Raw genomic sequence first — 27,138 nt, forward strand, 5'->3', positions numbered from 1 at the left:
GAATGAAGTTTAGGATCTCTGTTCTGTCACTGGGAGCTATTTCATGAACCTAGCTATAATGGCAGAAATACCTTAAGCTCTGTACTTCGCATGCCATACATATTTTCCTGTTGATTGTCAAGATCCTTTTTTACACTTGGTTGGTGACATAGGGCATATGGCAGCAAGCAGTATGTACAGCCTGAGTCTAGACTACTTTAAGAGTTGTAAATTTCAGAATTTATAATTGGAGTGGCTGGCAGTCTGGAATCCACTCTGCAAAAATGTTTGTTTTAAAATTGTACAGGTGCTAAAATTGTATAAATATGCTATTTAATCAACGTATTTGTATATGTACTATATGTATAATTTAATATATCAGGATTTATATGTATTACAGTGTTAATATCTTTAAGTAGAAAAGTAAAAACTAGTATATAATAGTTGTCTAGGGTATTTACTGATTTTTATGAAATAGATTTGCTTTTGTTATTAAATTTGATAAAGCCATTGGTGGATTTATAAATTTTTTTTATTGCAAGCATATTTAACAGGAAGTCATATTCTAACTAATATGTTACTTTCATGATTTAGTGCCTGTAGTAGAGGAACACCCATCTCATGAGCAGATCATTTTGCTTCTTGAAGGCAAAAGTTTTCGTCCTGTTACATTTGTCCTAAATGCTAATCTACTGGTGAATGTCAAGTTAGTATTTTGTAAGTAATGATTGATCTTTCTTTGCCTAATTGGTGTATAGGATTTCTGAAATTAATTAAATTTTGACTGGCAATCATGAAAAGTAAGCAGCATTGGATGCTGATTTGTCAGCCACATATATAGATTTTGCAGACTTACATTGAGTGGGACTTCAAACCTTAAAGATTTTTACTAGTGTCCTGCATTCAGTCCTAGGTTAAGGATGTGGGCTCCTAGCTGTACCTGATGCTCATAATACAATTGACTGTATTTCATATAGCTTTTAGATAAATTGAAACTTGTTAATTAAGCAAGATTCTTGATTTAGTAGCAATAAAGACAGTTTTAAAGTAAGTGACATGTGACCTAATTAAAAGTAAGGAAGTAAATAATCCTCAGTACTCATCATTGACTCTCTCAGCTTTCATTCTCTGACAAAAACTTGATTCTTACTCACTACATTTCAGCATAATAGTGCATCTTTTAATTTTATTTATTTTATTTTTAGTTATTTATTAATTGACTCCGTAAGATAGCCTTTCATCCTTTCTCTTTTTTACATTAATCTTATACAATTCAGTTTAAAGTTTTTTTGTGAGAAGAACTTTGGGGAAACAAGGAATTTGAAAAGTTGTGCTTCATACCAAGACGACTATATTAGTTTCTTTGGTTAACAGAAGTTGACATTTATAGTTGTATGCTTTTATCACTTAAGATTCCTCAGACAAATACTGGTACTTCTCAACCAATGGACTTCATGGCTTGGGACAGGCAGAAATTATTATTCTGTTATTATGTTTGCCAAATGAAGATACTATTCCAAAGGACATCTTCAAACTATTTATCACCATCTATAAGGATGCTCTAAAAGGTATAGCATTTTATTTTGAATTGTTCCAACTGGGGGGAATGGATAAATTAATTAAAGGCATTTATGCTTTTGGCTATGCTAACTGTACTAAAGATTTATTTTGTGAAGAGATTGATGATTTCTTAAAAGATCTTAGTCGTCATTTTCAGTCTCCTTAAATCTAGCATTTTATGTCATTAGTGTCTTTATACAGGTTTTTTTTAATTTTAAAAATGGAAATATATTTGTCTTCTTAATTTTTTTTTTTTTTACACGTGTCTATATACTTATCTGTAGATTGGGGAGACATGATGAATTTTCACATGGTCATGCAGTAAAGAGAAAAATGTAAAACCGCCTATGGTTAGAAACATTTTCAAATTTTTGTTCACAATTCCCAACTTCCAGGATTAACTGAGCTTTGTGCACACAGATTATTCAATAGATGCTTCTTCAGATGTGGAAATAAGAAAAAAAATCCACATTGCTGTTATTTAAGAAAGTTTATACTGCAACATTCAAACTCAGAATGCCTTTTAAAACAACTTAAAGTCTTTTACTTTATTTCCAGGAAAATACATAGAAAACTTGGACAATATTACTTTTACTGAGAGTTTTCTCAGTAGTAAGGATCATGGAGGATTTCTGTTTATTACACCTACTTTTCAGAAACTTGATGATCTCCTATTACCAAGTAATCCTTTTCTTTGTGGAATTCTTATTCAGAAGCTAGAGATTCCCTGGGCAAAGGTTTTTCCTATGCGCTTAATGTTGAGATTGGGTGCAGAATATAAAGGTAAGTTTTAGAATAAGAAGTTAAATCACATAGGTTCAGATATAATAAATGTAAAATAAGAATTTCAGGGATATCATTAAAATCAATTTTTTAATGGATTTGAGGGGACTTTTGTTTTGATATACTTTTAAAATTCCAAGACAACCCTCCTCTACTACTAAATGAGTTGTCTAGACAACCTTGGTATGTCATGAAGTTTCTAGATATTCATAATTATATTAACTTACCTTAAAAAAATTTTTTTTAACTCTCAGAACAAAATACAGAAAACATTGAAGAGTTTTCTTAAAAGCATGTACTGTAGGGAGTTCATTTTGTTATGTTTCCTATATTTTAAGAAGGTAAATGATTTCCCCTCTGAATTTGTGTATATTACAAAGCGAAACATGAAGGATTGTGAAATAATGGCCCCAGTTTATGTATATGGTTATTTCTAAGTTGAAATCATTTTTAGCATTAAAATTTTTGAATTCCCACCCTTTATCCTTGACTTTTTTCAAGAAATTATTTATTTATACCATGTAAAGTATATCTAATGAAGTTTCAGGCATTTGATTCTAATATAATTAAATAGGTATTTTCTTGGAGGAAAATTAAATGGAGGGGATTTATAAAACATAAAATATTTCAAAATGGACAAATTCAGTGAAAGAGATATAAATCTCTCTCTTTGGCAGATTTATTAAGTTCTTTGATTTTGCGGGAGAGGTCTTTACCATTAACGATTTTTTTTTTTTTTAAGATTTGTTTATTTTAGAGAGGAGGGAGGAATGTATGGGAGCTAGGGGAGGGGCAGAGGGGGAGAGAGAATCTTAAGCAGACTCCCTGCTAAGCATGGAGCCCAGGGTGGGCCTTGATTTCACAACCCTGAGATCATGATCTGAGCTGAAACCAAGAGTCGGGACGCTTAACCAACGGAGCCACCCAGGCAGCCCACCATTACACAACACCATCACAGCCCAACGGTGATGCTGTTGTTAAAAAGTATCAAAATTTAAATTTCATCGCAGGTTTTTTTACTGTGTAAACTACAGAGCTTATGAAAGTTTATTTTGCATCAAGTGTTTCATCCATTCAGCCTGATACTTTGTCTCTGCTATAAATATTTAAATGCTATTTTATGGAAAGTTAGGTCAATATGTGATCTTAAGTCATTATGGAACATACAGTTTATACGTTTGGCCAGTATTTTGGTCAGTATCAGTTCTAGATACCACAACTGTTTTTCTCACACACAAAGAAGGAAAATCATGGAGCTACTTGTGGGACTTCTTAAAAGATCACAGGGGTTGGAGCTGCGAAGTTATGATAGGTGTTTAGTAATGATGAAGATAAAAATCACCAGTTATACAGGTTTTTCCCACTATCTGAAAGTAGAACATTCCTGTGAAACCTTTTGTAAGCCAAAATGGCATAAAGCAAAGAAACCATTACCATTTCTTTTTTGTTGTTGTAAGAATTTATTTATTTATTTGAGGAGGCGAGGGGCAGAGGGAGAGAAGAACACAAGCAGACTAGCACTGAGCGTGGAGTCAGATGTGGGACTCCACCTCACGACCCATGAGATCATGACCTGAGCCAAAACCAAGAGCCGAATGCTCAACCGACTGCACCACCCAGACGCCCCAACAAGTACCATTTCATAAACACAAAAATCTGTTTCATATTCCTTTCAGTCAGTTAAAACAGGTACTAACAGGTTTTTGTAAAAGCAAAGTGGTATAAAGCAAACTTTTGGATGGGAGGAAACCTGTACATAGAAATTAATTAGTCTTAGCTATTTTTTGAGTTCACTGTATACTGCTGGATTTTAGATATACTGACATTTTGATGTTATTGGTGCCCATGCCTCTAGATATGAACTTGGAAATGTGATGTGTGTGTGTATATGTGTTTGTTAGAGATAATGGATGTATGGAAGATTTAATGGCAAAAGTTAGAGTCCCAAGATTAAAGACTGAAAATAATGGTCTGAAATTAGTAACTTTCAAATGGGGATTATCTACACTTACACTGAGACTATTTGGAATACTATTCACTGTTGCCTTAGAGGACTTATGAGGTCCTTTATAACTGATGGAATGTCTTTCTAAGTCATAACCTTTTGAAAGTACTGTTTCAAATAAAATTACCTCAATCAAGTTGTAAAGGATATTCCCTCATTCATAACAGATGGAGTAAAAAGGCATCATTTATCTTAATCATATCATTTTAATGTCTTTTACCACAAATGTCCTATGTTTTTTTCCAGTTTGCGCCCTCTGTCCTCTAAATAACATGGTTTTCCTTTTAAAAACTAAAAAATAGGGGCGCCTGGGTGGCTCTGTCTGTTAAGCATCTGACTTTGGCTCTGGTTGTGATCTCGGGGTCCTGGAATCAAGCCCCATGTCAGGCTCCTTGCTCAGTGGGGAGTCTGCCTCTCCCTCTGCTCCTCCCCGCTGCTCACGCTCTCTCTCTCAAATAAGTAAATAATCTTTAAAAAACAAAACACTAAAAAATATGTCAGTAATAACAAAGATGTGAGTTACTCTGACTTAAATTTAAAAATAGATGTCAGGTAATGTGTTTTCTTAGAATTTTAAGGACATATATTGGTATAAAGGTATGAGAGCGGTTTGTTTGCTTAATGACCTAGGCTGAGAACTGAAGGTTAAAAAGTTTTCTGCTCTTTATCATTATAGAAATGTCTTACCTTCCTTTTTTCACCTTCCTTTTCTTCCAGAAGCCCTGCTGCATTGCCAACCAAATACCTTTTCCTTTTCGGTGAATAATATTTATTGTGCCCTAAAGAAAGAGAAAAGTAGTTAGGTGATAGACTCCATGTTCCTTCTATTTCTCTGCACTGACTTCTCTGACTCTGTGTGCCCCTTTTATTAGGCTGACCCAAGAACTGTAAAAGTTTACTACAGTCTATAAATTCCCACAATTGAACATTAATTATACATGCCTTAAAAATCTTGAGTTCTTCATATTTCTCTTTAAAAAGTCTTAAATTATCAGAACTTTATAGGGTTTTATCCAGTTACTATAATTTTCCTGTCATTATCCTTTTGTGGAAACAACATGTATAATGAAAATATGAAATGCTCTGGAATCAAGCAAGCCTAAATTTCACATCTGTCTCACTGGTTATTAACTTAGTTACCTACCATAAGCAAGTTTGTTAATTTCCATGTCTCTACTTTCCCATTAGTAAAGTAGGAGTAGACATATTTGCCTCACTGGGTTGTTTTAGGGCTTAAATAAGATATAGTGTATATAAAGTTCTCAGTTCAGTGTAGCGTCCAGTAGATACACACTATGCGTTAATGTTTCTCTCACTTTCCCCAAAGAACTGATTGGGTGGTATTTATCCATGATGTTTGAGAAATGAGGGTTAAAAGTAATAAATTCAGTGGGGCACCTGGGTGGCTCAGTCGTTAAGCTTCTGCCTTCAGCTCAGGTCATGATCCTAGGGTCCTGGGATCGAGCCCAACATCGGGCTCCCTGCTCAGCGGGAAGCCTGCTTCTCCCTCTCCCACTCCCCCTGCTTGTGTTCCTTTTCTCGCTGTCTCTCTGTCAAATAAATAAATAAAATCTTTTAAAAAAAAGTAATAAATTCAAGACTTTTTTGGGTTTTTATTGAAAGTAACCAGTTTTCCTTTCTTATGTATAGCATATCCTGCTCCTCTAACGAGTATTAGAGGCCGAAAACCTCTTTTTGGAGAAATAGGACACACTATTATGAACTTACTTGTTGTGAGTAATCAAACTATTAAGTGTTTTTACATTGTTATTTTAAAATTTTATTTAGCATATTTTACATGTTTGTATATTTTCCTATTTTAATTTGGCATATTTGGTATAATGAAAGTTCATTTATTATATATCTTAATTTATTTAGCATACATGGGCTCTGTTTTTAATGAATTGCTTTTTAGAACACATCTCCTAATATATTTGTACCTGGTTGTAATTGTCTTTTGATTCGTTCTGCTGCAGTGCTTTCACATGTAGGTAATGTGAGATCTACACAGTTGTTGAAGGGTTAGCAAAAGTGTTAGTATCCTAAGTCCATCAGTTTGGTGATTTTGAGCAAATTGTGGCCCAGGTTTCCTCATTTGTAATAGGAAGAATTGGATTAGATAATCTCAGGTTCCCTTCCACCTCTTTTTTCTATAATTGTTTTATCTGTAACCATAGAAAAGTATTTCAGTGGACTGACTTTTATTTATACATGTTTACTTTGAAGACCTATTTTGGAAGATCTGTAATTAGAAAGAGGAGATCACCCCCAAATACTACAGAATTCTTCCTGAGAATGATATTCTTTATTACTGTTGTGGAATAGTTGGAAGGATTAGTTGGTTTTTTTCAGTTGGTACTGCTTTCTGGATGGCATTTTGATAGTTATGTATCACAAGTCTTAAAATGGTGGATACTCTTAAAAAAGGATTTAATGAATGGGTAAAATGCTCATGGATAGTTTAAGGTTTATGGAAATGTCATTATTTTATATGTAGGACCTTCGAAATTACCAGTATACCTTGCATAATATAGATCAGCTGTTGATTCATATGGAAATGGGGAAGAGCTGCATAAAAATACCTCGGAAAAAATACAATGATGTAAGTTTAATTTCTTCATGCAGATTTTGAAGATAATTATTGAACATTAGATTTCTATAAAAATATGTTAAATTTGTTTTGAATCGGACTGTCTAATACATAATGGCAAAAATATTTTTGAAATTTTAGATTTTTTTAAAATTTTTATTGTTATGTTAATCACCATACATTACATCATTAGTTTTTGATGTGTTCCATGATTCATTGTTTGTGCATAACACCCAGTGCTCCACGCAGAACGTGCCCTCTTTAATACCCATCACCAGGCTAACCCATCCCCCCACCCCCTCCCCTCTAGAACCATCAGTTTGTTTTTCAGAGTCCATTGCTCTAATGGTTCGTCTTAGATTTGTTTTCTAATAAAGGATTTGTTTAATGCTTTTAAAAACTTTTTTCTTTACTGTTTTATCTATAAATTGAGGTGATTTTATCTTAAAACATTTGTTTCCATTACATTCTCAGGGAGTTGTCCAGACCAAAGCTTGATAATTATGAAGCTGGTCAGAATTGTGGCCCTTTGAATGACTGTAACTAATAAAGACATAACATGTTAGTAGTGTTTCTAAATGAGTGTTTTTTCCAGGTAATGAAGGTTATAAATTCTTCTAATGAGCATGTGATTAGCATTGGAGCTAGTTTTAGTACTGAAGCAGATTCTCACCTAGTCTGTATACAAAATGATGGCATTTATCAAACACAGGCCAACAGTGCCACTGGCCATCCTAGAAAAGGTAAGTGTTGGTTCCTAGTATTGACCTATAAAACACCTCAATAAATGGAATTCCTTTCAAAGGGGAAATGTATATATTTTACTTATTTGCTGAATTGATGGTAATAATACAATTTGATTTAAAATTTTAGCGACGCAGATTAAAAATTGCTTCTAATTTGTGTTTTTTTCTTGGGCTACATTAGGTTTAAGGACTTGGAACACTTTATTTTGATATCTTCAGGTTTAATTTATCCTATATGGTGTGAATCTTATTTTCAGTAATTTCTCTCTGGAATGAGGTGTTTGTCACTCTTGTTTGCTCTCTGCTCCAACTCCTCTTAGGGGAGTACAGTCTGGATAAGGATGAAGAATGATTTATAAAACTGTAAGTGGCTGGGGATATAGAAATGGTAAAGATGGTGGAGTAGCCTATGTGAGTAACATTACTCTCAGTTCTGGCTGAATGGCCTCAGTGACTACTGTGATTGCCACATCCTTGCAGTAGAGGGCCTAACAAATTGAAAGTTAAGTGGAAGTGAGTATTTCATAAAATTAGTACATTTTAAAATAACATTTAAAATAGTTTGACATTCTGGCTGCTAATAAAATTAGCCTCTGATTATAAAGATAATATATACTTATTAAGTTTAGAAAATATGTTTTAAAAAGTAGTAAAAGAAAATAAAGTGCCAAGATATGGCCATTGTGGACATTTTAATATATTTTCTTCTTATATTAATATATATCTATTAAATAGATGGTTTTATATTGGATATTTACACTTTTGTATTTTTTATTTAATATGTCATTAATACTTTTGTTATTAAAATGTAACAACTATTTAATATTTGTTGAATAGGTATATGTGTTATAAAATTTTAAAGGTATAGGTATCTACAGTGAGAAATTTCCTTTCCTCCCTTGACCCCAAGGCTACCCTCTTCTCTTCCCCACAGGCAACCAAACCAGTGTTACCAGTTTCTTATATATCCTTTCAGAAACATTTTTGCCTACATATATATTTAAGCAAACACACACACACACACATCTTTCTTCCGCTTTTTAATTTGCATTTTAATTTTTTTAATTTGTAGCAAATTTCTTCCACTTTTTTAAACAAGTCATAACGTGTTCCATTGTGCACATTGCTTTTTCTTTTAACACACCTTAGAGATGATTCTGTTAGTATAAAAAGAACTTTTGCATTCTCCATAACTTTTCACTTTATATGTGTACATCATTTAATTGTCTCATTGATGGGTATAGTTGTTACCAATTCTTGGTTATTTATAAAAATGTACTGTGAATAACCTTGTATATGTGCAATTCCTGGTTATGGAATTGGTGTGTCAAAGGATATATATATTTATAATTTTAATGGGTAATTATTAAGTTGTCTTCCATAGAGATTGCTCTGATTTATGCTCTTATCAGTGGTGGATATTCGATTTCCCATATTCCCACTGACACAGACACAAACATTTTAAGTAGTACAATAGCTACCAGTTATTATATACAAACATTACATAACCCTTATGCAATATTTTATCTTAATTTGGTTTAGTTTTTTTATTACCTTTCTAACATAAGTGGTATGGGCATGGCATTTATTAGGTACTTAAGTGTGCCATGCTCCACATTATACATTTAACAAATATCATATAGCATTAAAAAAAGGCAAGTTAAAACATAAATGTATTTTTCTTATCAGTGACAGGTGCAAGTTTTGTGGTATTCAATGGAGCTCTAAAAACATCTTCAGGATTTCTTGCTAAGTCCAGCATAGTTGAAGGTATGAGTTTCATCTTTAGGATTGTTTTAATGTAAAGATGTTTTCCATTTCCTTTTAAAATGTATTTGATACTTACAAAAGAACATATGTCAGTTACAAAGCACAGTACCCCAAACTTACACGAAATCATTAGCCAGCTCAAGAAGTAGAACATGGTCAATATTTGGGTCTACGCTAAGTATAACAACTCTGCCATAACCTGCACTTCCTGACTGTACAGAGCCTAAAAGTCCATCTGAGGTGAGAGCTTAGGGCATTTCTTTAGCATGCATACACTGAGTATGCATACAGTATTGTACATGTGTGTGGCCTTCTAAATTCCCAGAAATATGTTAGAGCTTTTCAAAGCCCTTATGGACATCTCATTCCCCAGAAGTGTTTGGTTGGCCTATTGTTTGCCTCTGCTATTATCAGCTGCCACAGGTAGCTGAGATGTTAATCATTGGCTTCTAATTGTTTTTCACAGATGCTCCCTGAGAAAAAACTTTCTGCCTGGGCAAAATACTCAACATTCAAAAAATAATAATTCTCTGATAATGAGGCTTTGAAGGAGCTCCAACCTTCTTTTGCCCTTTCCAGTGGCTACCAGGCTGTTGGTTTTCACCCTGATTCCAGGCTATTGGTTTTTAAGGCTTCCACTGAGCTAGAGAGGAGGGGATTGGAATAGAAGAGTTAAAATGACACAAAGAACAAAGCTTATTCTTCTTATGAAGATCCAGCCATTTTTCTTAAATAAATACTTCCCAGATTGCTGCAAGCCTTTGATTAATTTCCAGAGTTCTGAAAAGGTTTCTTTTGACTTATTAGTTTCGTTGTTCTTTTGGAGGAGAGTATTTTTGGAGATTCTTAAGTCTGCTTTTTCACAGTGTGAATGTTTCACTAATGTCGTCCTCTGTACTATTTCAAGCATAGCTTTTTAGGAAGTCCTCCCATCTCTGATGCCACATACATACTTTATTCCTTTTTTCAGTAGTGCCTTGGCCACTCTAAGCCTTTTGATTTTCCATATTAATGTTAGGATCAACTTGACAGGTTCTAAATGGTCCACTGGAATTTTTTTTGGAATTGAATTAAATCACTAGTTTAATTTTGAGAAAAACTGGCATATTTTCCATTCTCAGTGTTCCTGTCCGTAAAAATAGGCTATCCTCAATTTAGAAAATGTTCAGTTTATTTCAATAACATTTTATAGGGGTGCCTGGCTGACTCAGTCAGTAGAGCATATGACTTTTGATCTCAGGGTTGTGGGTTCGAGCCCCATACTGGATGTAGAGATTACTTAAAAATAAACTCTTCAAAAAAATAAAATTTTATAGTTTTTGTATAAGTCTTAGATTTCTTTTAAAGATTTATTTATTTGAGAGAGTTGGGGGGGAGGGGCAAAGGGAGAGGTAGAGAGAGAGAAATCCTAAGCAGACTCACAGCCAAGCATGGAGCCTGACTCCGGGTTTGATCCCACAACCCTGAGATCATGACCTGAGCCGAAATCAAGAGTCGGTCGCTTACCCAACTGAGCCACCCATGTGTCCCACATATCTTTTGATTTATTTCTGTAATGTAGGTTTTATTGCTAAGGTAAATGTATCTTTTTAAATTAAAATTTTTATCTATTTTGATGTATAGAAATTCACTGATTTCTGTATTTTTATTTTATAACCAGCTACACTCCTGAACTCTGATTTAAAATAATTTGCTGGGGCGCCTGGGTGGCTCAGTGGGTTAAGCATCTGCCTTTGGCTCAGGTCATGATTTCAGGGTCCTGGAATCTAGCCCTGTGTCAGGCTCTCCAGTCAGCAGGGAGTCTGCTTCTCCCTCTGTCTCCTTCTACCCCTCTCCCTTGTTCATGTGCTTGCTCTCTCTCTCTCACTCACTCAAATAAATAAAATCTTTTTTTATAAATATGTCATTGTGTTGACATATTTTTGTTGATTTTTTTAAAGCTTTTATTATTTGGGAGAGAGGGAGGGTTTGCCCTGTGACCTCAATTCTCTGATATAACAGTTGTTCATTTTCAGTTTGTTCAGCATTTGTCTTGTTGTGAGAATGGAGCAGACACAAGAAGTTAGTAGCATTTTTTGTAATATAAGCTGGCTGGCTTTCATTTTTCTGAAGCTGTCCTTATTTCATTCTTAGTTTTGAAGGATATTTTTGCTAGCTATAGAATTCTTTGGAAGTTTTTATTTTCCTTAAAGATGTCATCTTGTCTTTTGGCCTCCATTGTTTCTAATGAAGTCAATATAATTTTTTACATTTCTTTCCCTGTATTTAATGCACCCTTTTCTCCAGTCTGTTTTCAAGATATCCTCTTTATCTTTGGTTTTCACCAGTTTTACTGTGATATGCCTTAATATGGTTTTCTTTGTATTTCTCCTGCTTAGTATTTATGGAGCTTCTTGGATATGTGTGTCAATATTTTTCATCAAATTTGGGGAATTTCTTACCATTATTAATTTTTTTATATCCTAATCTTTTTCTCCTGGGAGATATCTATATATTTATATATGTATATATGCATATGTATATCTGTATTTATATTTATAGATATATCTGTTTTATACAATTCCTTGGGTCCTTGATGTTCTGTTTATTTTTCTTTAATCATTTTTCTTTAGGTTCTTTATTTCTTTATTTTTTAAAGATTTTATTTATTTATTTGTTAGAGAGCATAAGCAGGGGGTGGAGGGGCAGGCAGAGGAAGAGGGAGAAGCAGGCTCCCTGCTGAGCAAGGAACCCAATGCAGGACTTGATCCCAGGACCGTGGGATCATGACCTGAGCTGAAGGCAGACGCTTAATCTACTGAGCCAACCCCCAGGTGTCCCTCTCTAAGTTCTTTGATTGAAAAATGTTTATTGACCTTTCTTCATTTTCTCTGAGTCTTTTTCTTGCCATCTTCAGTCTACTATAAAGCCTATCCATTGAGGTTTCAATTTCAGGTTACACTTTTCAGTTCTAGAATTTCCCTTTGGGTTTTTTCAGTTTCCATTTCTCTGTTAAGATTTTTTAAATCTGTTTATTCATTTAGCCCATATTTGCTTTTAATTTTTTGAATGTTTTGCTTTAGGTCTTTGAATATATTTTAGAATAGGTGTTTTAAAGTACATATATATTTAATCCACTGTCTTGGCTATCTGTCTCATGGTTGGTATCAGTTGTATAGAGGCTCACATTTTCTTGTAGTTCTCTCTGATAAGTTTTGATTATATACTTGTCACTGTTAATATGTTTTAGAGACTTTAGATTCTATTAGCTTTTTCTGAAGGCTTATTTATGTTTAAGCAGGCATTTTCATGGCATATCATGTTGAGCTTGTGTAGTCTGTATTTTTCACTCCGTTAACAGATGGATCTGTGGAACTCCTAAGGTGTTACAGTCTGCAGGACTCATTCTCTAAATCTATTTTGCCTACAGATTTTGTAAGGGCTTTGTTTTTGCTTTGCCACAGTGTAAGTTACTGAGTACTCATAAGGTCTCTCTACTGTGGTTGGTCCAGACTGTCAATATCCCCCAGCATTGCTTGATTTCTAGTATCTCTGTTCTGTTCCCAACCCTAATAGCTGTTCACTGTTAGGCCTCATCTAGTCTCACTCTATTAACGTGTTCCCAGTTCTCGTCCAAGGACTCACAGTCTTCTGGTGCCTTCCTCTTCAGTGTCTTGACTCCAGATTCCAGGCTTCCCCAAACTTATCTCTAATTTCTCAGCCCATTGTGGCCATTGTAGGTTTAATGGGTCGCCATGAAGAAATTGTCTCCAAGCGAAGAGCCTGGGCAGTTGTAGGCTTACCTGTTGAGTTTTCCTTAGAAATCACAGTATTGCACTTCCTCTTGTTCAGTACCTGAAAACAACTGCCTCATACATTTTGTCTAGTTTTATGGCTGGCTGTTATAAAAGGGCAGTTTGGCATCACTAATTTCATTAGTTGGTAATGAAAAATTTTGCCGTTATTTGTTTACCTGTTTTTTTAAAAAAAGAGAATCCTTAACTTTGAAATATTTTTCATCTTTCCTAGTAGAAAACAATCATTAAGATTATTTAACAGATGATGTAAAACTTATATCTTATGCAGAACATATTTTGATAGCAAATTTTATGGATTAGACATTAATTGACATTTAATAAAAGGAATGTGAAACATACCTCATTATTAGATGGCTTAATGGTACAAATAACGCCAGAGACTATGGATGGCTTGCGGCTTGCTCTACGAGAACAAAAAGACTTTAAAATTACATGTGGGAAAGTTGATGCTGTAGACCTAAGAGAATATGTGGATATCTGCTGGGTAGATTCTGAAGAAAAAGGAAACCAAGGGTAAGAAATTTTTGTTACTAAAATGTAATTGATTTGATGGAGGGGGAAGGATAAAAAATCCTAACAAATTAAACATTTTATGAATAAATATAGAATTATACCATTAATTTAAATGCTTATACACTAATGAATGTAGTTTGTTTTTTCAGATGTGTACCTAACCTGCCTCATGTGTATTTTCTTGGCCAGGATGCTATAAGCTATTAAAGGATGGTCAGTTTGGGAGGGGACAGTGATAAAATGTGCATTGTGTAGCAGTGTGACCTTGATGCCAAGGTTGTGAAAGGCAATATACTTTTTCTGTTGTTTCGTACCTATTTTTGTGAAGTAAAGGATACCCTTTGGATGTTTAGTTTGTATTTTATTGATTCACTGTAAATACAACTGAATTTAATAATATATACATTAGAGGTCTTATAGAATATTACTGTGCCACTCCTTTTCAATTACTATTTTCTTTCTTTTTTTGGAGATTGGTTAAAGGGTCTGAAGTAAAGAAGGAAAAAGAGGGCTAATGCTGAGGGATTCCAAGATAAGTTTTTAAAATTCATGAGACAGCTTTTCTGTTAGGAAACTGAGGCATTTTAAACCTCAGGTCTGAATTGGGCATATGAAAGAGTAGATATATTTTGCTACACAATCAAGAAATCTTGGTAAATGAATGGACTATAGTTTTAATTATTTTGTATGTAACTGAGTTATCTTAGTGCTATATAGTTTTCATGTATATTTTCCTTATTTGTTCAAATCTAATAACTCATTTCATAGAAAGCATTTTGGTACTAATAATACTACTGTATTATGTTTTATTCTATAGTGTTATTAGTTCAGTGGATGGAATATCATTACAAGGATTTCCAAGTGAAAAAATAAAACTGGAAGCAGATTTTGAAACCGATGAGAAGACTGTAAAGTGTACTGAGGTAACTGAGAAAGATTCCTTCCCTTTACATGTTGTGTTTGGATATGGCTTTTATTTTTTTTGAACTTGGGAGATTTCTCATTGCAGCTTATTAATACTTTTTACATTACATCTTGAAACACACATTTATTTTAACCCCAGACTGCCTTTTTTATATCAGATTTGGATTTCCGTAAGACTATTTCAGGCTATTGTATGGTGTTACTCCCTGCCAACTCAGTTAAGTTTTGGCAGCATTGCCATCTTTTGTACAGTATATGTTATTTGACCATATTATTTTCATTTTTCTCTTATTTTACAAAAAATATATATGTAAATTAAAACTAACTTATGTATGTATGTATTTATTTATTTTAAGTAGGCTCCATGCTGGGCCTACTTTAATGCAGGGCTTGAACTCACAACCCCAAGATCAAAACCTGAGCTGAGATTAAGAGTCAGATGCTTAGCTGACTGAGCCACCCGGGCACCCCCCAAAATAAAATATTTTTATAGATACTAGTTTATAATCAGCATTCACATATGAAAATTATTTTTGCATGTTCCAACTTTTTTTAAACTAAGAGGATATGAAATTATAGACTCCCAACCCCTTAGTCTACTTCCATACTCCTTTTCACTCTGCCTCCTGGGTCAGGCAATCTGTTACTAATTTCTTCTGTATTCTCTGTGATTTTATACATGTACAAGATAGATGGAAACTATAGAGGATATAGAAATTATGGAACATCAGGGCGCCTGGGTGGCTCAGTTGGCTGAGTGTCTGCCTTCGGCTCAGGTCGTGATCCTGGGGCCCTGGGATCAAGCCCCCACATCGGGCTCCCTGCTCAGCGGGGAGCCTGCTTCTCCCTCTCCCTCTGTCTCTGCTGCTCCCCATTTGTGCTCTCTCTCTCTCCCAAATAAATAAAATCTTTAACAAAAAAAGAAATTTTAGAATGTTATTTCTTTGTTTGATCTTAACTTTATTAAGATGTCCTCACAGGAAGTTGATATTATAGGGAGGACTCATTAGTACACTTCTCTAAACTGAATTAATAGGGCTTTTGTTGCTACAGCTTAATTTTAGGTAAAAATAGCTAAGTCATGCCATAGTCCATAATCTTTGGTTTTAGGCTTTTACTACTTACAGATCAAGATATATATATTTACACACAAAATGTTTTTTATTTTAAAGATTTTATTTATTTGAGAGAGAGAGAGGGAGAGTGAACACCAGTAGGGGGAGAGGCAGAGGGAGAAGCAGGCCTCCCTGCTGAGCAAAGGATTCCCGACATGGGGCTTGATCCCAGGACTCTAGGATCATGACCCCAGCCGAAGGCAGACACTTAACTGACTGAGCCACCTGGGTGTCCCACACACAATGCTTTTCAACTAATGAATTTCATGGCATTAACATTGGATGTTATTAATAAAGTTGAATTGAAAGTAGCAATTGTCTTTTTAAAGCTGCTTTTAATCTTAATCATGACTTGTTTCCTAATTAAATACATTTCAGGTGTTCTACTTTCTAAAGGACCAGGATTTATCTGTTTCAGCAACTCGTTATCAGTTTGCAAAAGAAATAGCCATGGCTTGTAGTGCTGCGCTGTGCCCTCACCTGAAAATTCTAAAGAGTAATGGGATGAATAAAATTGGCCTCAGAGTTTCCATTGACACTGACATGGTAAGACGTTTTTGTGATGTATTTTTGAAATGAATGTATCATATATTAAAATAATCAAAAGTTTCTTCTTTAACCTTTTATTTGGGATGAATGAAGAGAACTAAACTTTGTTGAACATCAGTGTGTGCTACGTACTTCCTCTATATTATTACCTTTACTCTCCACAGCAGGGGTCAGCAAACTTTTTTGTAAAAGGCTAGACAGTAAATATTTTAAGCACTGTGGGCTGTATGATGTCTTTTACAACTATTCAGTCGTGCCATTATAGTGCACAAGTGGCCACAGACAGTATATAAACTAATGAGCTCACTATGTTCCAATGAAACTTTGTTTACAAAAATAGTTGGTGGGCCACATTGGCCCACAGGCCATAGTTTGCTGATCTCTGCACTACAGCAATCTTGCTTGATAAGTAGGTTTTTAATTTTTTCATTCTGACTTGATTCTATATTCACATGATTTAAAATTACAGAAGTCCAAAAGTGTTAAAAGAAGGAAAATTTAGTCTTTTCCTTCCCATGTAAGGAAAAAAAAGTTCTTCCCTACTGTGTCTTTCCTTCCTGTGAGTCTCCTTTACTACTCACACAAAAATACTTCATTTCTGACATTTCTGGTCACCAAATATGTAGAGGATTTCCTCCTTCCAACAAGTAGTTCTTGGACACCAGCAGGATATCCAGGAATTCAACTCGATTTTGACACCATCTACCCAGATATCACCAGATCCCATAAGTTAAGGGTTCAGTCCTATAAAACTGTGCCCCCACATGCCTTCAGATGCTGACCATAAGCCCAGGTTATTGGCTGTGCTTCTGACCAACCAGCTATAGATCAGAAGTTCTAATAACCCCCTCCTTGGGTTTAATTAATTTGCTAGAGCAGCTCACAGAACTCAGGGAAACATGTTAACCAGTTTATTAAAGGTTATACAGATGAAGAAATATACATAGGGTGAGGTTTGGGAGGTTCTTAAGCATAGGTACTTCTGTCTCAGTGGAGTTGGAGTGTGTCACCCTCCTGGTATGGATGTATTAGCTGGCCTGAAGCTCTCCAAACCTTCCTCTATAGGGATTTTATGGAGACTTCCTCATGTAGGCATGATTTAACTCCATTTTGTAACCCCTCTCCCCTCTTTGGAAGATGAGGGGTAGGGCTGAAAAATCTAAAGCTTCTAATTATGGTTTGGTCTTTCTGGTGACCAGTCTCCATCCAGGAGCCCACCCAGAGTCACCTCATTAAAAGATATTCCTAGTGTTCTTATCACTTAGGAATGTACAAGGGTTTTAGGAGCCCTGTGTCACGGACGGTGTGAAATACAAATATTAGAACAAGAGATATTCAGAATGTTCTTATCACTTAAGAAATTACAAGGGTTTCAGGAGCTGTGTACGAGGAACCAGAGGTAGAGAACAATATATATTTTCTGTTATCTTGCAAGTGTGTGTATAATAGGACCATTTTATCCAACATTTCCAGAGAGCAACATTCATGTTGTCATCTATGTAATGGGTAGCCCCTAGAGATATTAACTCCAGGCTACAATGTAAATGGTTCCCAGTAGAGTTGTATAAGGTAATAGCCCTGGAAAGATCTCCTTCCCACTCTTGACTCTCAACCCTGTAGGTCTTATCTCCATACTCCTCCTCATCCTCCCTTCCTGGTCAGGCAATCAAATGTTACCCATTTCTTGGAGTCTCTGTGATTTTTTGCATGTACAGCCAAATAAGTATATAAGTCCTTTTCATTTCTCCCTTTACTCTTACTTTTTCTGACTTTGTTTCTTTAAGATCTTATATTTTAGAGATATTTCATATTACTACCTATTCTTTTTAACAATTGCTTAGTAGTCGTTGATTATATAAATGTACCATAATTTATTTAACTAGTTTTTATGTAAATTTAGTATGCACTGATTGACATTGAGGTTATCCACAATATTTTGCTTCTGCATAAAGTGTGAGTATAACAAACATTCTAAGAAGTAGAATTGCCAGGTCTAAGTATATGCTCAATAGATATTACCATATTGTCTCAAATACAGGTTACTACCACAATTTGTATGAGAAAGTTCTTTTCCCTGCATCTTTATCAAAGCAATATGTAATCAAACTTTTGAACTTTATGAATTTTATAGGTGAAAAATGGTATTCTAGTATTATTTTAATGTGCATTTCTGTTTCCAACATCCAGTATAATCAATTTCAAAGCAAGTTTTTCATTAGAATGGTTAATCTAAACATGAATGAGGTCATATACTGAGGGTTTGCTTTTCTTCAGTCAGGATTTGTTAAACTCATAGTTCTTTTGGAAAGAAGAACTTATATTTTGATCTCACTGTTAAAGGTTCCTTTTTCAAGGAAGTAATAATTTGTTATTTCAGCAGCCCTGTTAATTTTTTAGTCAAATATATTAAATGTAATTTTCAACAGCAACATTAAATTCAAATATTAAATACTTTTGTAACAACAAATTCAAAATATTTTAAGTCGATTTTTTAATACTATAGGTTTTTATTTAAGTCATGTTGGTAATTATTTAAAACCTTGGTTCTCTAGTGTGTTTATGTGTGCATTGAGAAGAAACCTAAAGTATGAAGTAGTGGCATTTAAACAATTTTTATGATATCTGTGGGAGAGACAATAATTTATGTAGAAGATAAAAGAAATATAGAATGTGAAACATTTTATGAGTAAAATATCAAATATTTTCTTAACATGCTTAAAATGAATGATATTTTAAAATAGTTCATATTCATCTGCTAAGCTAAACAAGATTGCTTACTTTCTAAGGTTGACTTATCAAGATTTTTTTTCCCCCCCCAGGTTGAATTTCAGGCAGGATCTGAAGGCCAGCTTCTTCCTCAGCATTATTTAAATGATCTTGATAGTGCTCTAATCCCTGTGATCCATGGTGGGACCTCCAACTCTACTAGTTTACCATTAGAAATAGAATTAGTATTTTTCATTATAGAAAATCTTTTTTAGTGAAAGATATGAGTCATATTATATATTGCAAACTAATTTGTTAAAACTAAATTCACTAAAGCTGAAATGCCACAAACACTAAAAGTAAATGTTTGCTGTTTGAAACACGTAAGTTTTGCTTTTTAGGCAGGAAATGATCTTTTTAAATCATTAGCACAATATTTAAATCTCTAAAAATTTAAGAGACCAACAGTTTTTGAAGCTTTGACGTAATACAAGTTCTAAAAGGACAAGGATTTCTTCTGTCTTTAATAAATTTGTAGCATTTACTGTGTTATTTAAATGCAAAGCCAAAGTATCTGCACTTATGTATACCTCGTTATGCCAAGAATGATTTTAATGAAGGCTCTTTTCACGTGTAACCTTATGAGGGAAATGGCTGTTACATTAGCCAGTTACATTGCTGGTTTCTAAAGTCTGTTAAAAATGAATTTCAGTGACATAGACAGTTTTCAGATCTTAGTCATATGATAATTCTTTGAGTAAGGCAGATAACTTATTTGTATAATTGGAGTGGAGACCTACCTCCATGATTAGATAAACTGGTTATTTGGATTAAAATCAGAATTTTGCCTTTTTTCTTCTCAAATTATTATATATATATATATGGCTTTTTTCTTGATTAAATGGGTATTCTTAAAATAATTGTGGGTGCTTCAGAATTTTGTGCTTCTATATTTAAGTACATTGTTTTTATAGCAAGAACATGTGATTCAGTATGTGTTTTGTAAGTCTAATAATTTATAAATAGGTAATATTTTTGTATTGCAGTGTATTATTTTTCCTCCTTCCTTCAAAATATACACCACTTTATTTCCCACTTCTAAAAGTGATTGACAACAGGCCATATGACCCTTGAAGTAGTCATTATGTAGCAATAAATGAAGCCTGAAACAGGTTTTTTTAAACTTTTCCTTTAAACCTTAGAACTTTCTTGGCAAGTCTGCATATTTTCACTGACACCAATGTATTAAGTATACATTTTAATGAACTAATTACTTTTGCATATTTTAAATTCTTTATATGGTAGTTATTTTTTATAACAGGATATTAACATAAGTTAAATTCTATGTATTTGAAACTGTTACAGAACTTTGCTCTTCAAACAGCAAAATTTTAAGAAGTACGTTGTGTTAAAAGAAAGTAACGGGGATATTTTAGTTAGTCCTCCATTTACATTATATAAAATACAGTCACTATTTTGATGCTTTTTTTATTCTTATATGGTATATGTTTTTGTATCAAAAACACTCATTATATATTTCAAGAAAAATAAACTACACTAAATAACCCTGATGTAAGAAAAATACTTATGAAGCATCTCAACTTGAAGACCAAGTCAGGGTTATTAACTCAGGATCTGAGGTCTCAGGCTAGTAGAGACTGAGAATTTTACTCCACTGGTCACATGGTTCATACTGAATCACATCTGTAGTATGAGCCAAAGATACCAGATTATCAGTCTTCTGGAAGTAGCTACTTCATAAGCAATGTAAAATGTTGCAGCTGTTAAATAAAATGGCAACACAAAGTAACCTGTGAAATTTACTGAGATGGTGTAAGATTATTTTTATCAGTTTATGTTTTCTTTATATAGTGTGTTTATTTTGCAGTATTAGTTACGCAGTCTATGAATAATGAAATTATTTATTTATTTATTTATTTATTTTAAGTAATCTCTGTACCCAGCATGGGGCTCGAACTCATGACCCCGAGATCAAGAGTCACGTGCTCTTCTGACTGAGCCAGCCAGGTGCCCCTGAAATTACTTTAAAATAACCAAATGGTGGAGAGCTCTTCCCATGATAGGATAGCTTTAGATTTGTTTTCATAAAGCCTTTACATTTAATGATAATGGAATAATGTACCTTTGGAGGTACATTTTAAAGTATTCTTTGTAGAGGTAGGTTTCTTATTTGGTCATGTTCTTCACATTGGTATTTATTTTGAAATTTTAATTTTTTTAAAGGTGAAGAAATAGAATGGTTCTCTTTCTCTGAATTCTGAAATACGAAGTAAAATCTAGCCCACTTGTTCTGTGTAGCCACCCAACAAACTTTGTGTGTCTGTATACTTGCTATGTGCAGAGCATTTTGTTAGGCTTCACTGGTCAAAAGATGAATAAAATATTTCTTGTCCCTATTAGAGCTGAATGTATGAAGCAGATAATTAACAAAGTAAAAGTAACTGCTATAATAGAGATATGAATCTTGACTACATGGTTGGAAAACAACCCAGGAGGCAACCCTCTCAGGTCTGCTCCCTCTTTGGGAGCTTTATACTGTATCACTCAATAAACTTTGCTTTGTTGCCCACCAAAAAAAAAAAAAAAAAAAAAAAGAAAACAACCCAGAAGGATAGCCATACCAATAAGGAGATGGCCAAGAACTTGTTAGATAGTGGGCATTAAACCTGGCTAGGTAAGAGATAAAAATCTGAAAAGTAGGTAATCTATAAAAAGACTGAACTTTCCCTTACTTTAAAGAGTCTACTGTGTTGTATGAATATCTTATCCTATGATTTAATCATAAAAGCAGTAGCTTGACTGTGGTGTCTCAACTGCCTAATTTTATAACAGCCTAGATTCAGATATTGTTTTATAAGTGAAGAACAGACTTTTCTTTTTTTAGTCACAACCGTAACTTTGATAACTTGACTCACATTTTAATAGAAAATATCCTGAAATAAACCAGAAACCTATAAACCCATCTTAGGTTTTAATTTTTTCTTTGTGATTATCAGAAAAGTATAAAAAACTTATCAATATAAATTTTACCTTCCACCTTGTGTCTAGCTTGTTCTTCCTACCCTCCAATCTCAAGTAATCGTTTTACTAGTTTCTTATGTATCTTCCCATGGTTTAGGTGTAGTAGCAGCAAATACAAATAGATATATGTATTATTTTCCTCTTCTCATTTTTTATACAAAATGTAGGATGGTGTTTACACTGAAGAACACATTGACTTCCTCAATTACTTTGAGTTATGAGGTTCATATTTAGAATCTTAAAGGTTTCATGCCTTCTCAAACCACTTTTGATTGATAAAAGCATGTTACTGGAATTATGACCATATGTTTCAGTACGAGGACTATTTTTCTCGTAACGAATTTTTTATTACTAAAATTAACTTGCAAGTTTATTTTTTATTTAGCTATATTTAAATCCTTTATTTTTTTTCCTACCAGACACTAAGGCTTGCCATCTAAATTTATCTCTTACCATTTAACAGATTTTTTTTTCACATCATATTTTTAGTAGTTTTAAATCTTTATATTCTTTCTTTTGGATTTAGCTTGGAACAGTTTAATATATAACACCTTTTGGGAAATATTTTGCACATCTGCATTGATAAAATTACAAACATTTTCATGCTTTATACAAATGAAGGAGTGGGTTTAACTCTAGTGCTTTGTTATGAACCTCTGATATAATAAAGGTTTTCTTTTTTTCTTTTGGTAAAATACAGTACTTCCCAGCCTCCAAGATAGCCTCCTAGTGATCCCTACCTCCTGGTATTCATACCCTTGTGTAGCCCCTTCCCACATAACATCATTGGTCTTTGTGACCAAAAGTGGCAGAAGGGTTGGGATGTCATTTCTAAAATTATGTTGTAAAAAGCTATCACTTCCATCTTTGGTGCATTTCTCCCCACTTTCTATCTTTTGTCCCTTTCTTCCTATCCTTTCCTCTTCCCTCTGTCCCTCACTCTCTATTAGATCACTCACTCTTGGGGAAGCCAGCTGCCAGGCTATTGGAGAGGCCCATTTGGCAAGGAACTGAAGCCAACAGCCACATGAGTGGAAGTGGATCCTCCAACCCCAGTCAAAGCCTTCAAATTGCAGCCATCATCCAAAGTTTGCAACCTCATGAGAACTACCAAACTAAGCCATTCTCAGATTCCTGAATCTCAGAAACCATGTAAGATAATGTTTTAAGCTGCTAAATTTTCTGGTGATTTGTTACATGCAGCAAGTAATATTAGATAACTAATATAAGATACTTACGTTTTTTGAGCAGCTATACATAAAAGTTGCTACAATTAATTGCTGGCAGAATTAAGCATATTTCCTATCAACATTTATGGATTATATGCCAAAAGTAGCATGTGCTAAGTGCAGAGAATACCAATTGAAAGAGTAGGGTTTGCCCATGTAGGAACAAAGATGCAGTTATGGGAAACTTCTTGTTTCTGGGAATTGTATGCTAGGATAGTTAGGTCCATATTCCTGCTGAAAACCAAAGGTGATTAAAATATAAAAATCATCTTAAAGCATCAAGATATTAAGATAGTAAGGAATGTTCAGTCCAAAAGGAAAGAGAAAAAGAGAAGGAAAGGGGGCATGGGGTCCTACTGAGACAACCTTATGGGGTGAGGGAACAGATCAAAGTTCAAGGCCCACACAACACTGTAAATCTATTCAGAATTATGAACCTAATGGGAACTTCCCCATGACCTCCCTCCACCCCGCCAAAGGATGAGGATCACCCAAAGAATCTTAAGCATTTAACTTGCTTTAGGGTGGTTCCACACTGGTGATCCCTCTAGGTGCTAGGAGGAATAAAAACGTAGATCCTCTCTATAGGAAAGTAACTTCATTGCAGGCCACAAATTACTTCTCAAATATAACATTTACCAACACACAGTTAAAATACAATAAATAGTTACATAAGGAAATTACTCCAGAGCCAAGAATTAGTAGAAATAACGGAAAACTCCTTTCGACAGGTATTAGATTTTTGCTTTCTGTGTTTCAAGAAATAGTCAAGTATAAGGTACCTGTAGGGAATGGGAAACCATACAAAGTAATGGAGATAATTTGGGAAAGAAGTGAATACACGTGTTACAAGAATATATTAAAAACTGGACTGTTAAGCTCTAATTAAATAGGTTTAATGGCACAGTAGAATACAGCCACTGGGGAGAATTTATAAACAGGGATATAAATCAGGAGAAATTATCCAGAGTACAGCTGGGAAAGACAAAAAGATGGAAAGATGGGAAAAAAACAAACATACAGAGCAGATAGTGAGAAGTCCTAACATATGCTTAATTAGCGGCAGAAGGAAAGAGGAGAATAGGATACTACAAGTATTTTTAAATATAAACTTTCAAAGTCAATGAAAGACCTTACTCCACACACTTAAGCTAGACAAATCCCAAACAGAATAAATAAAAAGGAATTATAGACATATAACAGGAAAACAGGAACTTCCAGCTAGCACAGAGTCCAAGGAACAGTTTGCTCTCTCTAGTCGAACAGGAAAGGGGTTGGGGCTATGAGACAAACTTTTGAATTTACTTGACTTATTCCAGGGGAGCTGCAGAAAAGTAGCACCCCCTCTTCACCATGTGCAAACCCTGTGAGGTGGAACCCTGCCATACACCAAGCTCAAGACAGCAAAACAGCATCACTCGTCTCTACCTACTGATGCAGTGGGGGCAGAGAATCAGACACTGCAGGGTGGAATACTGGGAATGGTGAAGGGAGGCTTAAAGCCCTGACTTTCTACCAGAACAGCAAGGAGGAAGATCTTGTAACCAGAGAGTGTGGGGGGGAGATCATAGGAAGGAACTAAAAGTGAACCTCCAAATTGGTGTATAAAATCCTGGGATCACCTCCAACCTCTGCATGTGTGAAACTGACCAGAAGCAGCTGAGCAAGTGTTTTAAACACTGAACTACACTGTAGGTCACTACAGGCATAACTCAGAGACATTGTATATTCCATTGTAGACCACTGCAATAAAGTGAGTATTGCAATAAAGCGAGTCAACTTTGAATTTTTTGCCTTCCCAGTGCATATAAAAGTTATGTTTATACTATACTGTAGTCCATTAAGTGTATAATTATATCTAAAAAACAAAGTACATACCTTAATTTTAAAATATTGGTGAAAAATGCTAACCATCATCTGAGCTTTCAGTACATCATAATCCTTTTGCTGGTAGAGGGTCTTGCCTGAATGTTGATGGCTGCTGACTGATCACGATGGTAGTTGCTAAAGGTTGGGGTGGCTGTGGCAATTTCTTAAAATAAGACAACAAAGAAGTTTGCTGCATTGATTGACTCTTCTTTCACAGTCATTTTCTCTGTAGCATGTGATGCTGTTTGATAGCATTTTACCCACAAAACTTTCAAAATGGGAGTCAATACTCTCAAATCCACTGCTTTATCTACTAAGTTTATATAATATTCTAAATCCTTGGTGTCATTTCAGTAATCTTCACAGCATCCCCACCAGGAGTAGATTCCATTTCAAGAAACCACTTTCTTTACTCATCCTTTTTTTTTTCTTCTTCTTTGCTCATCCTTAAGAAACAACTCCTCATCCATTCAAGTTTTATCATGAGATGGTAGCAATTCAGTCACATCTTCAGACTCCACTACTAATTCTGGTTCTCTTGCTATTTCCACCACATCTGCAGTTACTTACTCCACTAAAGTCTTGAACCCCTCCAAGTCATGCATGGGGGCTGGAATTAACTTCTTCCAGACTCGTTAATGTTGATATTGTGAACTCTTCCCACGAGTCACAAATGTTCATAATGGCATCTACACTAGAGAATCCTTTCCAGAAGCTTTTCAGTTGACTTGCCCAGATCCATCACTATCTAGGCAGCCTTAAAAAATATATTTCTTAAATAAGACTTGAAAATTGAAATGACTCCTTGATCTATGGGCTGCTGAATGGATACAGTGTTAGCAGGCATGAAAACAACATTAATTTCATTGTACATCTCCATCAGAGGTCTTGGGTAACCAGGTGCGTTGTCAGTGAGCAGTCATATTTTGAAAGGAATCTTTTTTTCTGAGCAGTTCTCAACAGTGAGCTTAAAATATTCAGTAAACCATAGTGAGCAAACCAAGTGAGCAAGTGCTATTAGAAAAATGGCACTGATAGACTTGCTTGACCCAGGGTTGCCACAAACCTTCAATTTGTAAAAAACAGTATGGGTGAAGTGCAATAAAATGAGGTTATGCCTCTATGCAGGTTTCAGGATGGCCACTGGGTGGTACACAATCAGGGCAGATTAGAACTGCCCTGTAATGGTGTTGAAAACTAAATTATCATTGAAACCACAACCCACATAATGCTGTCCAGGATATGTAGTCTGAACTAACTGGATGGACTGCAAGCTAAAACCAAAACAAAACAAAAGCATTCTTCTAAAGACTTAACAGGACTGACAGTTTCATAATATTCAAAATATCTAGGAAATAATCCAAAATTACTCAACATGTAAAACAAAAGGGAAATCTAAACAACTCTCAAGGGAAAAGACAAGGAACAAAAGTTATTCTGGGGTTATTAAAATTTCAGAATTATCAGAAAAAGACTTAACATGTTATTTTAATTATATTCCATAAAGAAAGGGTAAACATTGTTTAAATGAATGGAAAGGAAAAAGTCTTCACCAAAGAAATAGAAGCTATAAAAAGAACCTGGGTGGCTCAGTCGGTTAAGTGTCCACCTTCAGCTCAGGTCATGATCCTGGGGTCCTGGGGTCCAGCCCCGCATTGGGCTCCCTGCTCAGCAAGGAGTCAGCTTCTTCCTCTCTGCCCCTCTTCCCCACTTGTGCTCCCTCTCTATCTTGTTCTCTCTCTCTCTTAAGTAATAAATAAAATCTTATAAAAAAAAAGCCAAATTGAAATTTTATAAGTGAAAAATACAAATAAAAAAATTTACTAGAGGGTCTTAATAGGATGGAGATAACCAAGGGAAGAGTAAGCAAATTTAAAGATAGATCAGTAGAAATTATCCAGCCTGAATAACATAAAAAAGTAGAAAAAAAAGAAAAAAGAAAAGCTTTAAGGACTTATGGG

At 34.6% G+C, this 27,138-nt stretch overlaps 2 protein-coding genes across 5 annotated transcripts in view; both read left to right on the forward strand.

Moving 5' to 3' along the window:
- ZFYVE16 (zinc finger FYVE-type containing 16) overlaps window positions 1–20,860 on the forward strand; it is a 47,872-nt gene extending 27,012 nt beyond the window's left edge. For 3 of the 4 annotated variants that reach the window (XM_028114482.2, XM_028114481.2, XM_028114480.2), the window contains 11 exons: window positions 574–696; window positions 1,392–1,547; window positions 2,098–2,322; window positions 5,978–6,060; window positions 6,825–6,929; window positions 7,513–7,660; window positions 9,353–9,433; window positions 13,581–13,743; window positions 14,561–14,666; window positions 16,161–16,328; window positions 19,151–20,860. In XM_028114482.2, coding sequence (XP_027970283.1) covers window positions 574–696; window positions 1,392–1,547; window positions 2,098–2,322; window positions 5,978–6,060; window positions 6,825–6,929; window positions 7,513–7,660; window positions 9,353–9,433; window positions 13,581–13,743; window positions 14,561–14,666; window positions 16,161–16,328; window positions 19,151–19,312 — 1,520 coding nt within the window. In that variant the 3' untranslated portion in view covers window positions 19,313–20,860. Of the gene's footprint in view, window positions 1–573; window positions 697–1,391; window positions 1,548–2,097; window positions 2,323–5,977; window positions 6,061–6,824; window positions 6,930–7,512; window positions 7,661–9,352; window positions 9,434–13,498; window positions 13,744–14,560; window positions 14,667–16,160; window positions 16,329–19,150 lie in introns of those variants that run through there. The other variant, XM_028114483.2, reaches the window with a different exon arrangement.
- Window positions 20,861–22,534: 1,674 nt separating this feature from the next.
- Window positions 22,535–27,138, forward strand: part of FAM151B (family with sequence similarity 151 member B) — a 57,051-nt gene continuing 52,447 nt past the window's right edge. Inside the window, exon 1 of the mRNA XM_028114550.2 lies at window positions 22,535–23,231. The gene's annotated coding sequence lies outside the window, so the exon portion shown is untranslated. The remainder of the gene's footprint in view (window positions 23,232–27,138) is intronic.

This window comes from Eumetopias jubatus, unplaced genomic scaffold (genome assembly GCF_037043125.1).
Source record: "Eumetopias jubatus isolate StellerSeaLion01/CBP00866 unplaced genomic scaffold, mEumJub1_p1.0 scaffold_5, whole genome shotgun sequence".
NCBI classification, from domain to species: Eukaryota; Metazoa; Chordata; class Mammalia; order Carnivora; family Otariidae; genus Eumetopias; species Eumetopias jubatus.